This window comes from Phoxinus phoxinus (assembly GCF_949152265.1).
Source record: "Phoxinus phoxinus genome assembly, chromosome: 4".
NCBI lineage: Eukaryota > Metazoa > Chordata > Actinopteri > Cypriniformes > Leuciscidae > Phoxinus > Phoxinus phoxinus.
The window spans coordinates 21,770,878-21,786,350 of NC_136879.1; the positions used below are offsets into that span (position 1 = coordinate 21,770,878).

The following is a 15,473-nucleotide window of genomic DNA, read 5'->3' on the forward strand; positions in this document are numbered from 1 at the left end:
CCTCAGTACTTCCGCTTCACGCAGCGGCTGTGCGGGTCTGGTCTGGGCTGAGCTGGTCTGTGCTGTACTAGTGCGGGATGATTATCTTTTTCTAAAAACCCTCAGAATAAGCTGATTTTACGATAGCATTCTACTTTTACGTGTCTAATCCGTCGGTGGATCTGATCTCGGTGAAGGTATGAGTCTAAATGAGTTGTGATGTGATTTCTGATCATGCTTAACGTTAGCCCTTTATCAGCTGTCATTGATGTACGTTAACTACTTTAGGGCCCTGATGTACTCATCATTTATTGATTACACTAACAGTTTTTTTTCTTGGCCCAAATGTGACACAATAAAGTATTTAACCTTGTTATTATGTATTTTCTGTTTGGTTTGATCGGATCCACCCAAACATTCAAAACAAAATATTACAGCAGGTGTTTTTACTGTAGTAACGTGACAGCTGCTCTCAAATGAAATGAAACCAAAAACGTCCATATTGACGTTGTTTTTGTTTGGATAATTTTCTGAAACATAATCTATTTAAATTCATTCAGTAGGTATGCTTACTAAGAGGTTAAAGTGTGGAGCAATGTGTGTTCATTGGCATTTCTCTTCCTGAAATAGTTGATCTCGTGATCAAACCACAACACACTGATGATGACAGTACTTTACTTTCTGTGCTTCAGTTCAGCCTGAGGGTCTGGGGATGATAGTGGCTGGATTGTTTATTTATCTGTATTAAATAAATGAAGTAATATTATATTTAGTTGCATTATAAGCAAACTTGCAGTCTCATGAGCTCTCTTTGTATTAGAGGTAAAGGTCACAGAGGCCAGGTTGGTTGGACAACCTGTGATTCCGGTTTTGTTGTATGATATTTGGATGCATGATTTTCAGGATGCTTTGAATGTATTTTTTCTCATAAAAATACAAAAAATGTAAAAACAATACTGAACCATGAAAATGTACTGTAATTTTTTAAAGATAAATATGAATTATACCTTAATCATTCGTGTTAATTCATAGTGCATTCACTAATGTTAAGAGATACATCTTTAAAATGTAAAAGTGTTTTAGTAAATGTTCAAATTTACAATAAACAATACTTTTATTAACCTTAGTTAACGTTACAAATGGACTCTTATTGTAAAGTGTTACCATTTCATATAAATCCAAAACCAATTGTTCTGGCAATCTTTGTTTTATTTATCTATATTTACAATTTCGTTTTTTATGTATACCTCCAGTAAGATCATATTTGATTCTTACAGGATTCCAATAGGAGTTCTGTTCACATTCCTTTGGAATCTTGTTTGACTCTGTGATTGACATGCTGTGTAATTTCCTCACTGTATGTCATCAGAGCTGACCTGGTATTTTCTCTTCACACCCATCCTCCTCTCTCCCTGTAGATGAGTGGAGCGGCGTTCCCCTCTCCCACAGCCGAGATGGCGGAGATGAACCGGATCCACTATGAGCTGGAATACACAGAGGGCATCAGTCAGAGAATGCGCATTCCTGAGCAGCTCAAAGTGGCTCCGTTTAGCTCAGAAGAGCACGAACTCCCAGAGCGGGACACGCGCCGCACGGCAATGATGCACGTTCCCGAGAGAATCGTAGTGGCAGGTACGAGATGGAAAGCACAAAATATCTTCTTTTGTGTTTCGCTGTCTTACAGATTTGGCACGAAATGAGGGTGAATTTCTCTTTTAGGCCGTTTGTTTCACATGAATTATCCACACACACACACCAATTTTCAGAGTGGACGAATATCTGATCGGTCGCTCATCTTTCTATGTAGGAGACAGTGATGACATGCAATATCCCAGAGACCTGGACATCATCCAGTCCACCCCGTTGGAGTCAACACTGTCCCTCAGGACGCCGCCTCGGGTCCTCACGCTCAACGAACGGCCCTTCGACTTCCACGAAATGGAGCAGGCAATCTCTGCAAGTCAGCCTAGCGAAGAAGTAAGTGGGACAGACTTAATTTAGCAAGATGTGGGCTGTGTAGATGCGAGTATTAATGAACGCCACTAAAAAAAGGACGGCTTGGGTTTAGTAAAATGAGGAGGAACACCTGTCCACTTCCTCTTCTTCACACAGGTGCGCACGCAAACCAAGGCGCGTAGAGAGCGCACGGTCAGCGAGAACATAGGTGTGCAACACAATGGCCAGCTCGCCAGAAACGACTCCACGTGAGTGCAAAGCCACGAATACACACACACACACACACACATATGTACTTTCGTTTCACCTCTGCCCTGTCAACATGGCCCTCTCACTCCATTATATGTGTTTTCCTCCTCCCTGGTGTCTCTCTTTCTCCCTTCATGATGCTGACTCAAAGGGGGTGAGTTAGAACCATGCATGTATATTGTTTAGTTTCAAGCCTTTTTAGTTTGGCTTTTGTGCTTTTTTTTGCAGGTCAGAGCATGTTATTGCATGTGCAGGTGTGGCCCGATCACACCTGTCGGTCATGGTTAAAACCAATTTGATCGCAATATAAAACAGCTTGTGATGCGGTATTGGTCAACGGTCAGTGTAGTTTGAGTTGCTTTGTCAGTCAGTTTTCCTCATGCCATGACTGCCTGACAGCTCTATTCTACTCTATTGTACTCTAATGAATGGCCACTCCTTGCATTGTGGAGCTGTTCACACTGAGGGTTTGTACTTAAAAAAACTAACAGATCAGTCATTCTCCTTCAACCAAACAATTGTTGGCTTGTTTTGACATGATGTTTTCTGATTGGCTGATCTGTCAATAAAAGTACTCAAACCCACAAATGACCAGCACCTCTTTTTCTTTTTTTCTCTAGACCCCAATAAAATGAAGACAAGTATGGCTTCCGCTACTAATCTAAATGTGTCATGCCCATCAGCCAAACTGTCTTTTATCAAACTTTACTCTAAATTTAGACTAAAAAGGACATTTTAACATAATCATAATATAATATTTGTTTGTATTTAAATGTACACTTCCATTTAAAAGTTTAGGGTCAGTATGATTATTTTTTTTATTGCTATTTAGCAGGAATGGATTAAATTGATCAGAAGTGACAGTGAATGCATTTATAATGTTGAAAGATTTCTGTTTTAAAAAATGCTGTTCTTTTGAACCTACTATTCATGAAGAGTCCTGAAACCAACGCATCACGGTTCCCACCAAAAATAATAAGCACCACAACTGTTTTTTTTTTTACAACATTGATAATAATAATAATAAGAAATGTTCTTCTTCAAATCAGCATCTTAGAATGATTTCTGAAGGATCGTGTGACACTGAAGACTGGAGTAATGATGATGAAAATTCAGCTTTGCCATCACAGAAATAAAACATTTTAATATATATAGAAAACAGTTATTATAAATTGTAATACTATTTTACTGAATTTTTGATCAAATAAATGAATGCAGCCTTGGTGAGCACAAGAGACTTCTAAAATCTTACTGACCCCAAACTTTTAAACGCTAGTGTATTTCAATATTTAATAATATTGACTAATAACAAGTGGCAATACACAAAATCAGCAATAAACGTAATAACCCTGTTACATCAGTAATCACACGAAATCTATCAAGACCATGTCCAGTTCTTATTTCACCTTAAAATCAAAAGAAGGATATAAGAAATTATATTAAGCTTTAAAAAACAAAGAAACTTTATAAAATATATTTTAATATAAAAGAATACGGTACAATACAATAATAAAATGTATATTATATATATTTATTAAATGAAACTGTATTTTAATATAACCCTTATTCTATAAGGATTATAACATAACTATATATATATATTATATATATATATATATATATATATATATATAAATGCATACATTATAACATATGTACAAATGCGCTTAAAGGGTTAGTTCACCCCAAAATGAAAATTGTCATTAATTACTGACCCTCATGTCGTTCCAAACCCGTAAGTCCTTCGTTCATCTTCAGAACACAAATTAAGTTATTTTTGATGAAATCCGTAAAGGTTTCTGAACCACCTATAGGCAGCAACGCCATTGCAACTTTCAAAGCCCAGAAAGGTAGTAAAGACAAACATAGTTAAAATAGTCCATGAGACTACAGTGGTTTAATCTTATAATGTTATGAAGCGACGAGAATACTTTTTGTGTGCAAAAAACAACAACAAAATAACGACTTTATTCAACAATTTCTTCTCTTGTTCACGTTGTAAACACAGTGCAACACTTCCGGGTTCTACTCAGTATTGGCCGGCACCTGTGTCAGCACCACACGCATAACGCTACAGTCTATGCGGGGTTAGAAAGCTCTCGAATTTCATCAAAAATATCTTCATCTGTGTTCCGAAGATGAACGAAGGTCTTACGGGTTTGGAATGAGTAATTAATGACAGAATTTTTAATTTTTGGGAGAACTATCCCTTCAGCAATAACAACAATAAAACATTTTGATCCCTCCATAGCCATTGCTTTATAAAAAATGGGGCCAGTGTCCTGGACATTTTTTCATAAGATTCACCTATCAAATACCTGCGCTATACGTTTGATGTGCACTATTTTTAAGGCAGACTGCTGTTAGGATCTCCGAGGTGAAGTTGTGTCTGTTCGGATCAGTGTCGATGGATTCTATCATCGTTAGCCTGATGTATATCTGCGCTCGAGGCTTGTGGTTGTGATGCTCGGACACCGCTTTGTGTGTTGGTGTTGTTCAAACGAAGAGAGTTTGCTTGTTTCAGCTTGTTGAAGTGTTTGTATTGGGGTTGTAGGTTTATTTTTATATGGTGAGGCTGTTGCCCATCTATTGTGACATCTCTCCATTTCTCCCGGGCCAATGAAATGTAGTCTTTGTTTTCATTATCCGACTTCTGTTTCTTTCTACTTTTATTTCCTTGTTTGACATTCACTCACTCTCTCTCTCTCTCTCTTCTATCTTCTACTTTTCCTCTCTTGTTCTTTCGTTCCGTCTCTCTCTCTCTCTGTGGTGCGGTCAGTATGACTCCCTCCCCCTCTGCTGCATTGCGCACTATGGCTCCCCTCGGTGGTGCCGAGGATGGGTTTAACCTCTTCAGCGCCCACGGTGTCCTTTCCTTCATCCAGTCAACCACACGCCGGGCCTACCAGCAGGTCCTGGAGGTCCTGGACGAGAACCAGCGCAGGTGACCTTTGACATCAGACCCCTGAATCTTCCCTGAACGGCTCATTTAGATGTTGTTTCTAAACAAGTGTGTTAGATTAAGCCAGGAACAAAGTCCTCTACGACTTTTAGACATTCTTCTGTCATTCTGATGACAAATTGATTAGGTGAGGAAATGCACTAAGCGTATTTGCACTGGCAGTCAAACACTCCTCCTTAAAATGTAATGCTTTCAACCACAAACCACAGAACCCCACATATTTTAGTTTTAGGAGGTAGTTTGTTAGATGACAGCTTTGTCGCTGTATTGTTTGCTGTTGGATGTGGACACGCTGCTTCCCTCTTCCTTTGCCTCTTTGTTTGGCGTTTTATTTCTTGCTCTTTTCTTTGAATCCTTTCCTTTTTCCTGAGCTTTAAGATTTCAGTTAAATTTACACATAAGTTTGTGGCATTGGTGTATAGTTTTTAAAGAAATGTTCGGGTCCATTTAAAGTGAAGTTCTTTTGAAAGCATTTGTGGCATAATTATCACAGAAATGTATATATATTTTTCAGTCTTCAGTGTCAGAAATCCTTCAGAAATCATTCTATTCTATTATGATGATTTGATGCTCAAGAAAACAGTTGTGCTGCTTAATATTTTAGTTTTTCAGGATTATTTGATTAATTACATGTTTTAAAAAACAACATTTATTTGAAATATATATATTTTTATTATTATAAATACTGTCACTTTTTTGATTAATTTAATTTGTCCTTGCTGAATAGGTATTCATTCATTTCAAAAACTGACCCAAATATGTATTAATTCTGTTTTTATTATTAATATTATTATTATTTATTTTATTTTATTTTACTTGGGAACAGGTCCAAGAAAATGTCTCTGGTAATTGAAATTATGCCACAAACCCTGTGAAATGATACAGCCTAACTTATATTGAATCCGGAACATTCCTTTTTTGATTTTGATTTCCATGGATACCTGCACAGGTGTGGTATCTGTGAGCTCATTTCCTGTGCTTGGCTTCTGATTTAGAATGGCACTAACTTCAACTCCACTGAACTAAACTCAACTGTAGGTTTATGTAAAACCAGCATAACAGAAGTCACTGCTCTGTTTTCCTTCAGAAAATTAAAAGAAAAAAAGGATTTCTGTGTTTACATCTGTGCAGTTGGCTGCTTTATCATGAAATCATGATTTCTTTTGCAAGGTTTATTTGATTATAAAGTGAAATGTTGACAGGGTCTGTGACACAAAGACCCCCTGCAACATGTACATATAAAACATTAGCGAAAGCGCATCTGCGTGTTATTAAAGTTGTCTGTCTGTCTTCTTTCGTCCTTTCCCTCTTTCACTTTCTCCGTATCCGCTTCTCAGCAAGCCATCTCTCAGAGGGGGTTCAACCATCTCTAACCCCCAGCATGACAACAGGTATCTCTTTTCTCTTCCTCTCTTTTCTTCCCTGTCATCTGGTTTATTCTCTGGCTTTGCTTTTCTCTCTATCCTCTCAATACAATCTCAATGTCTCATGAAATGAATACTGTGTCTGACAGGTATGCGCTGGCCACGCTGGACTCTACTCTAGAGGGAGGAGCAGATGACATGGCCGTTGTCGACGCCACCTCTCTACGCAGACAGGTATTATTCTGCTGTTAAAACAACTCTATGTGCTTGATAGTGTGCAGTTCCTAAGAAAAAAATTTGGTAACACTTTACAATAAGGTTCATTTATTAAACATTAGTTAATGTATTAACTAACATGAACTAACAATGAGCAATACATTTTTTACAGTATTTATTCATCTTTGTTAATGTTAGTTATTATAAATAAAGCTGTTCATTGTTTGTTCATGTTAGTTCACAGTGCATTAACTCATGTTAACAAGATTTTAATAAAGTATTAGTAAATGTTGAAATTAACATTAACAAAGATGAATAAATGCTGTATAAGTGCAGTTCATTATTAGTTAATGTTAACTAATGTAGTTAACTAATATTAACTAATGAACCTTATTGTAAAGTATTAGCAAAAAATTTTATGCACTACCGTTAAAAAAAAATCTCTTGCACTCACCAAGACTGCATTTAATACAGGAAATTTGTAGTATTGTGAAATATTATTACAAATTTAAATAGCTTTCTATTTTAAAATATTTTTATATGTAATTTATTCCTGTGATCAAAGCTGTATTTTCAGCATCATTACTCCAGTCTTCAGTGTCACATGATCTTTCAGAAATCACTCTAATATGATGATTTGCTGCTCAAGAAACATTTACTATTATTATTATTATCATGGTTGAAAACAGTTGTGCTGCTTGATATTTTTGTGGAAACCATGATGCATTTTTTTCAGGATTGTTTTATGACCAGAAATTTCAAAAGAACATAATTTATTTGAATTCTAGAAATGTCTTTTACGGTCACTTTGGATTTTCAATATACAGTATTGTGTACTCTCCAGAATAAATTAATTCTTAAATTAATTATTTTTTTAAATTCTCTGTCAAATTTGAAATTGGAATACATAAAAACAAGTTGACTGGTTTCAAGGAGTTTTCGTGGTTGTAATTAAAATAGTAACAAAACCTTTCCTCGTGGGTCAATTAAACCCCCATAGGAATGAATGGGAAATGGGAGAAATGTTTTTTTTTATTTTTTTTTAATAAATCTAGCACAATCCAGAATACACACACACACACACACACACACACAAATTCCCATTAAAATTAATGGGGGCATATAATGGGCCCCATTAGTTTTTTTTATCCAAATAAAAATCAATCAGTGACAATGCAGACAGATTACGTGTCATTTTAATGCTTCGGGTCATTTTGACCCGCGATGGAAGGATATGTAATTCATACGCGATGAGAAAATAATACATCTTACTGCCCCCAAACTTTTAAACAGTGGTGTGTGTAATTGACCAATACTTAACCTCAAAGATGGGAGGGGTTAAATAATTTCTTTGATTTTGTGTCATTCCAGATTGTCAAGTTGAATCGGCGTTTGCAGCTCATAGAGGAGGAGAACAAAGAGAGAGCCAAGCGAGAAATGATCATGTATTCCATTACTGTAGCGTTCTGGCTCATCAACAGCTGGGTTTGGTTCCGCCGCTAAAGCAGCATGGACTCCACAATGTGGGACGGGCAAAACAAAAACCCTGCCCTGCTTCAATGTGTCAAAATTCAGCCAAATTTTTTAATGGCTAAAATGTTTTATTTTCTTCACGGCAAAAGTGGTAAAGTCAAGGATGGCTTTTTGTGTTTTAGTTTGTCAGTCTATTTTTATTTTATTATTATAAATATGTATTTATACACTTTTTTTTTTTTTTTTTTTTTTTTTTTTTTACAATGGCTTTTTCTTTGTTTTGTATGTTTTTAATTCCTTTTTTTGTTGTTGTTTTGTTTTTTTGCATAGCCAAGCTTGAAATAGATGTATATATATATTACTTCACGTGTCTTTGAGCTTTGGCAGTAATTATATTTTCCATAGGTTTACTATATAGGACTGCATTTACCAAAAGCATCGCAAGCCTAAGTTCATTGTAGAGCAATTGCCACCAATGGTCTCTACGATGAATTTACGCTTACGATGCTTTTGGGAAACACAGCCCAGATGAGTACAATATTATGTAAACTTTTACAAAGACCAATGGAATCGAACACGCTGATAAATCATAGACAAGAGAAATGCATCAAAATAAATAGTATTAATTATGGACTGTTGTGATCTAGGTACATATGTATGTTACCGTGCATCAACATAGAAACCATACTTGTGAGTGTGAGTTAAGTCCTTGTCATTATTTATGTAAAACTGCCCATATGCTACTGATGGCATTTCTGCTACAACCTTTTCTGCAGGATATTACTGAATGATACAGATTCAGTTTCCCTCTCACAGAGCCATAAACATTGAATTACAAATGCTTTTATTTGAATAAATGACAACAGTAGTGAACTACACTCTGCCCTGCCTGATTTTAATCTACTGGATTTGTTTCTGTTTCATTTCTTAAGATAAAGTATAAGCACATGTCGGTCTTAAGCATGACCGGTTAAAGTAAAAAGGTTTTCCAAACAAAGCTGTAAATATGAATTTATCAGTTATTTTTGTATTTATTTTTATACCATTATAGTATTTATTAATTCTTTGAATATGCTTTTATTTTTATATTTTATTTTTCATTTTAAATTAAGTTTATTTTATTTGTTTTATTCATTTTAAATTAAGTGCATTTATCATTTATTTTTATTCTATAAAGCTTTAATACATGTTTATTTTAGTTTTTGTCTCATATTTATATTTTATATTATTTCAGCTTCAGTTCAATAATTAAACCCAAATTTTAATAGTAATAGTTTTGGTTAACATTAACAACACTGGAACTTAGAAAGTGCTGTGGTTATTCATGCCTTTAAATACCATGGTACTGCCACAGTACTTTTTAACCAAGACAATTGGCGTATTGATGATTATAAAAAGGTAAATAATGATTTAAAAAAATAAGTATAATAAACTGCATTCAGAAAAGAGAAAAGCACTTGAATTACAATCTTCTCTACTCTACTTTTGTCCTAAGAATTTTGCACTTACCTGTGAAAGTGAGAAAAAAAACTTTAGTACACAACTTTTCCAAAAGAAATCACCCGGATTCATTTTAATCACTCTCTTGGCTTGTTCATTTATGGAGGTCACTTAGCCTAAGTAAAACACAACCCCGGTGCTCTCTCCGGGCAGGTAGGGGCGCTGTGGACAGTTTCCCTCCCGCTTTCCGTCGCTCTTTCGCGGACAGCGGAGTGTCATCAGGTCGCGGCTGTCATGGCGGCGTGCAGGGCGCTCGTGAGTCGCGCTGTATTACCTCTTCATTATCATCATGTGTCCAGAGGAGTGATGCTAACACACGTCAGGGAGAAAAAGAGATGGATGAAGGCTTACACATTCATTATGGAGAGGAAGAGAAAAATGGAGGGACCTCCACCTCCAAAGCCGCGGTCAGTAGAACATCTCAAGGCCACTTGTGATACTCTGGCTGTGGGTGACTCAAATCATACTCCGCTCCTGCCTAGGCTGTATAGTTAGGCGCTTTAGGACGTATCTGTGATGTCCAAAAGACAGTGATAGGCAGACAGCGAAGTAGGTTGTAAGACACAGCCAGTTATTTAACTATAAATATCAAGATAAGCACATGTATTAATGAGTATAGAAGAGGGATATTGTTAATGATATTTAGTATCTTGTCTTCTCATTTTATTGGTTTCCATTGTGACCATTGGACTGCAGATGAATTCTCCGTGCAGTTATTTTATCTTTTTTGGGGCTGACAGCACATTTTGCATGATTTCCCATCAATTAAACAAAGGATTTCTGAATGTCTTAATGTAGTAGACTGCAGTCATGACAATACATTACTGATAGTTATATAATTTATTTTTACATTTTAATATTAGAGACCTAGAGTATGTTTTTTTTTTGTTGAAAAAATAAAATTGATGCCAGACTGTACATTGGCATTGATAAATCTTCTTAAAGGGACGCTGTTTCTTCTCTGAAACCTAAAAGTATATATTTTGAAGAATATTGGTAGCCAGTTTCACTTCCCAATGGGAACCAAAACTATTTGGTTTCTGACATTCTTCAAAATATCTTATTTTGTGTTTGTACCACAGATATGGCCTAAACTGTTTTTGGGTGGACTATCCTTTTAAGTGATTTACAGCACATCTCTCTTACAACCGAAACATATCTCAGAGCTACAAAAATGAGCACCAAGTAAAACAAGAGTGTTTATTCAGTATAGTCATTAACATATGTTTATCATTGAACAAAGACTTTGAACGTGATTGGATAAACAAATGAACAGATTATCATAAGGTCTCCTACTTCATTTTATCTTATATATACACTTTCCGGTTTATCTTCATCCACATGGTTCTTCCTCAACGTCACATAATAAACTTTTTGGTTGGGAACATTTTATCTGACTCCCTAGACTCTTTCCAGGCCTGCTGACTTTGACTTCAGAAAGAATCATAGTTCTTTCTCAAAGCATTTGCAGATTAAACTTGACAGATTCTTCTGCCGAGATTGTGATGGAGAGAGGGGACTTGTGCTCAGTAGTTATCTGAGGCCTTGCATTGAGTGCCTCTGATAACTTACAACATCTCCATGCTTATCAGTCAAAATCTATATATATCTTGTATATTAAATATTGCTTCCTCTTCCCATCAGCTCCCAGCAGCCGAACTTTGATTACCATGCTGAAGTGGAGGCTTTCAGTGTCCGCCTGCAGGAGAGTTTCTCTCTGGATCTTCTGAAGACTGCGTTTGTGAGCTCGTGTTACCTGCGATCTGAGGAGGAGAGGAGGCGAGCACTGGGCCTTGACTCGGAGATGACCGCCCTCAACCTGAAAGACAACGGCGAGCTGTCTGTGCACGGTCAACAGTTCACTAAGGTGAGAACTTTGATGAGTTTTATACTGGAAAAAATGGTATGAAGGTGATATTACCTTTCAGTTGTTATATACAGGGCTTCCTTGGTGACTGGTGCAGGGGCAGCTTTCAAAGCTTGCCTGAGGAGGGTGTGGCAGCTGTTGTAGGCCACCTGACGGGGTCAGAGGTCATGTGTCATGTCGCGCGGAAGCTCGCCGTGGAGGAATTGACGATGAGTGCAGAGTTTCCTGTTCCAGATGACACCCTGCAGGGAACGTTCTTCGCTGTGATTGGGGCTCTGGAGCAGAGCAGCGGGCCTGTGTCAGCCGGGCTTTTCATTAGGGTAAGACAAGTGTCCCATTACAGTTTACTTTTTATGTTCTCTTTTCTTATTTGTTGTTGTCGATTTGTATCCTATATATATATATATATATATATATATATATATATATATATATATATATATATATATATATATATATAATATGTGTGTGTGTGAGAGAGGGTGTATTTTATATTAGGTATATTTTGTTAATATGTTATGTTAAAATAATTTAAAAAACATTTACATTTATTAAATTACTAATTATATATTTTATTTGATTATATATATATATATATGAATGTTTGATAATTACTAATAATATTAATTATATTAAATATATCTTTATATATATATATATATATATATATATGAAAGTTACTAATTTTACTTGACTACATTTTTCTAATTAAATTTCTAATTATGTAATTTATATATATATATATATATATATATATATATATATATATATAAAAAATCTAATAAAATGTATATATATATATATGTTTAATTATTAATCAAATTAATCAGATTTATCATATTACATAATAGTATGTAAATATTCCTTAATCTTAGTTTGTGCACTAAAGTTTGATTCCTCGGTTTGTTGGGTGTTGTTTTTGCAGGATTTCCTGGTGACTCAGCTGATTGGGAAAGATCTGTTTGACATGTGGAGGGTGGTTGATCCCATGGGGCTGCTGGTTAAAGAACTGACCCGTAAAAGTTTAGCGTTACCCGAGCCCCGCCTCATCCGGTCTGCTGGCGCCAGTACTGTCCTCCCGCTCTATTTTGTTGGGCTTTACAGGTAAGGCACAATTACTGGAACTAGGGGTGGGCAATATACCAGTAGACACGATTAACCGGTAGAAATTTTGGGCTATCGTCTCTATCGCGGTTACGCTCATGTGACGTTGTTGTGCAAGTGATTTTTAAACCAGTGAAGCACAATAAGCAGCGAGAGAGAACTAATTTCTGTACGCTGCTGCATATGTGAGTAATTAACTCAGTCAGTTCATTTCACATACTTATGTCAAAATGCCCAACTTAAAAGCAAGTATCCTTGTAAACACAGTCATTTATGTCTTAAAGGACAAGTTCGGTATTTTACACTTAAAGCCCTGTTTACAGATCGTATCTGATGAAATAGAACGGTTAAGATTAAAATTTGGACACATGCTCCTGTCCCGAGAATTTTAGGTTTATTTAGCTTCCCCCCCCCCACCCCCACCCCCACAATGGTTGTCTATGTGCACTGGCAGATTCCTTCCTAAAACACATTAAACTTTCGTTTACAAAGACGTGAAACTCACCGAGTGGTCAGGGGTGTTCACTGATATGATCCCAAAAAAAATCGCTGAAAAAGATGCATTCCAACAGGTTTTATCGTAGTGTTTGTCCACCTCCATTGACTTGTATTGAATGTGCTGTGTGAGGTACGTTATTCCTCCGCCGCTTCTTCTTCTGCTTCTTCTGTGTATTCAATGAAATGCCAGCGGTTTGCTTGCAATTGGCAATGGTGCATTATCGCCACCAACTGGTGTCTATTATTCAAGCTCTCAACGGAAGAATCTGGGTGTGACGCGTTCGGCAAAATAGGTCCACAAACGCTAAATAAAACTAAAATTCTCGGGACAGGAGCATGTGTCCAAATTTTAATCTTAACCGTTATATTTCATCAGATAAGATCTGTAAACAGGGCTTTAAGTGTAAAATACCGAACTTGTCCTTTAAGTGAAGGTAAACGGAAATAAAGCGCATGTGTATCAGTATATTGGATCTGTGCTTGCTGTTTTAAAGAGACAGCAGCCTAATAAACCTGCTGCTGCTCTGTCATTTAATGATAATCAAACAACAAAAGATAAATTCACTCACTGCTTTTGACTGCATCAAATTTGTAACTTTAATAAGAATACATCCAGATTTAATGTCCACAGTGAAGACTATGCTGTGTTTTTATACATTGGATTACTTTATACATTTAATGTAGTATTTCTGGTGCTTTTTTTTATTTATTTTTTTACTTAGACTTATAGTAATAGTTTTTTGTCATTTCGAAAATGAAGAATTCTGAAATTTCAATGGTATCAAAAATGTTGATATCATAACCTTATTGAAAGCAAAAGTAAAGCAAAAGCCCCTAAACCTAAAGGGACATATGGTGGTGGATAAAATATGAGATGGGAAGAAAAATAACAAATCAATGCTTTTGCGTTCTTTTGAGCATGGTTTACTGTTGAGGGAGCGCAATTTCTCAGGGGAGCGCAAAAGCCTTGACTTATTATTTTTCCTCCCATCTCATATTTTTTTCCCATCTCATATTATTAGTTATTGAGAAATAAGATTGTGTATACAATTTTGGCCATATCCTGGCTAGAACAATAAATTGCAGTTGGTCCCTTTGTGGCACATTTCACTGTATAAATTTCCAATGTTAGAACAGAAAAGTTACATTTATAAACCATGGTGTAATAGTCACTAGTCTGCTAAATATATAAACCCTGATCTATTAACTCTACAGTCTGTAAATTAAGTTCTAGTTGATTAATCTGGACAATCTGATGTGTCATTTCAGGGTCGAGTCAGATTTATTCTGGTCTCTTTTGATTTATTTTTAAAAAACAAATCTCTTATTTTGTGCCAGTGACCGTAAGCTGCTGGCTCAGGGTCCGGGTGAGACCGTCCTGGCAGCCGAAGAGGAGGCCGCGCGCGTGGCTCTGAGGAAACTCTATGGCTTCACTGAGGACCGCAGACCATGGGACTTCACTGCCCATACCGGGCAGCTTCAGAAGCCCAGCACACAGGCTCTCGCCAGTGGATAAATGATGAGCAGATTCCAGTGGGACACTTTTTGAAGAACCAAAATGTTCACATTCATCATCATCTGCTTGATCACAACTATTATGTAGGGTGAAACTTCTGCTGAAATGTGGCCATGGTGACACTGGAGGCCAACTTATTATGCCTGAGAGACTCAGGTGTACCACAGACTAAGACAAAACTGCCCACTTAATGAAAAAGATCATATACATGTAACTTAAGAGCATTAATCTGCTCTGAAGGTGCACATTCTTTAGATCTTCTGTTGGTTCATATAAATTGATGTATATAAATGTTAAACTTTGGTTGCTAAAAATAAAAGTTCTGAACAAAATAGTGTTCTGTCTGTATAGAATGCAAAAATAACTTTTGTGTTGGCTCTAAGTTGGTCACCAAATAAAGATGTTGGACTAATCAGACAGATTCTTCTTGGTCACCAGCCGTACAGGGTGATTATTAGAAATGCAGATAAGTGCTCTTCTGAGAGTTAAAATGCCTTTAAAATTATGTTTGAGGGTTACATATATTTACATAGTAAACTATTTAATCTGCCATTTTATACATATCGCCACATATCGAACCCTATTGAGCAAACCACAAGGGTATAACTCTCTTCATGTGCATAATGTTTAAAATGCCAGCCAAACTTAATAAAATAAACTTGTAATATATACAAGAAACCAATCTTGGAATGTAAAGTTGTTGCCTTTAAAAGAAGGTTAGAGCAGGGATTATGGTTTAGGTTTTCTTTCAGTTAACGCATCTTTCTTCCACTGATTAATTTAGCACAT

The 15,473-nt window shown here is 36.3% G+C and overlaps 2 protein-coding genes across 3 annotated transcripts; both read left to right on the forward strand.

The window, feature by feature from the left end:
* mffa (mitochondrial fission factor a) lies at window positions 1-9,121 on the forward strand. 2 transcript variants are annotated; one of them, XM_079610642.1, is made up of 8 exons: window positions 1-176; window positions 1,398-1,611; window positions 1,787-1,956; window positions 2,092-2,183; window positions 4,964-5,128; window positions 6,484-6,537; window positions 6,660-6,744; window positions 8,098-9,121. In XM_079610642.1, exons 2-8 carry the CDS (start codon window positions 1,398-1,400, stop codon window positions 8,227-8,229), a joined length of 912 nt encoding a protein of 303 aa, XP_079466768.1. In that variant the 5' UTR covers window positions 1-176; the 3' UTR covers window positions 8,230-9,121. The 2 variants fall into 2 exon arrangements, with proteins under 2 accessions (XP_079466768.1, XP_079466769.1); XM_079610643.1 differs by lacking the exon at window positions 4,964-5,128 and having other exon boundaries at window positions 8,098-9,096.
* Window positions 9,122-9,842: 721 nt separating this feature from the next.
* Window positions 9,843-15,364, forward strand: mrpl44 (mitochondrial ribosomal protein L44). The gene is made up of 5 exons (XM_079608840.1): window positions 9,843-10,106; window positions 11,344-11,566; window positions 11,641-11,886; window positions 12,492-12,670; window positions 14,507-15,364. Exons 1-5 carry the CDS (start codon window positions 9,934-9,936, stop codon window positions 14,682-14,684), a joined length of 999 nt encoding a protein of 332 aa, XP_079464966.1. The 5' UTR covers window positions 9,843-9,933; the 3' UTR covers window positions 14,685-15,364.
* Window positions 15,365-15,473: the final 109 nt, after the last annotated feature.

Bases quoted from the DNA above. Each gene is read 5' to 3' on its own strand.
- mrpl44 (XM_079608840.1), top strand. From the start codon at position 9,934: ATGGCGGCGTGCAGGGCGCTCGTGAGTCGCGCTGTATTACCTCTTCAT. The intron at 10,107-11,343 runs GTCAGTAGAACA...TCTTCCCATCAG, and splicing joins CCTCCACCTCCAAAGCCGCG to CTCCCAGCAGCCGAACTTTG. The intron at 11,887-12,491 runs GTAAGACAAGTG...TTGTTTTTGCAG, and splicing joins CAGCCGGGCTTTTCATTAGG to GATTTCCTGGTGACTCAGCT.
- mffa (XM_079610642.1), top strand. From the start codon at position 1,398: ATGAGTGGAGCGGCGTTCCCCTCTCCCACAGCCGAGATGGCGGAGATG. The intron at 2,184-4,963 runs GTGAGTGCAAAG...TGGTGCGGTCAG, and splicing joins CTCGCCAGAAACGACTCCAC to TATGACTCCCTCCCCCTCTG. The intron at 5,129-6,483 runs GTGACCTTTGAC...TCCGCTTCTCAG, and splicing joins CTGGACGAGAACCAGCGCAG to CAAGCCATCTCTCAGAGGGG.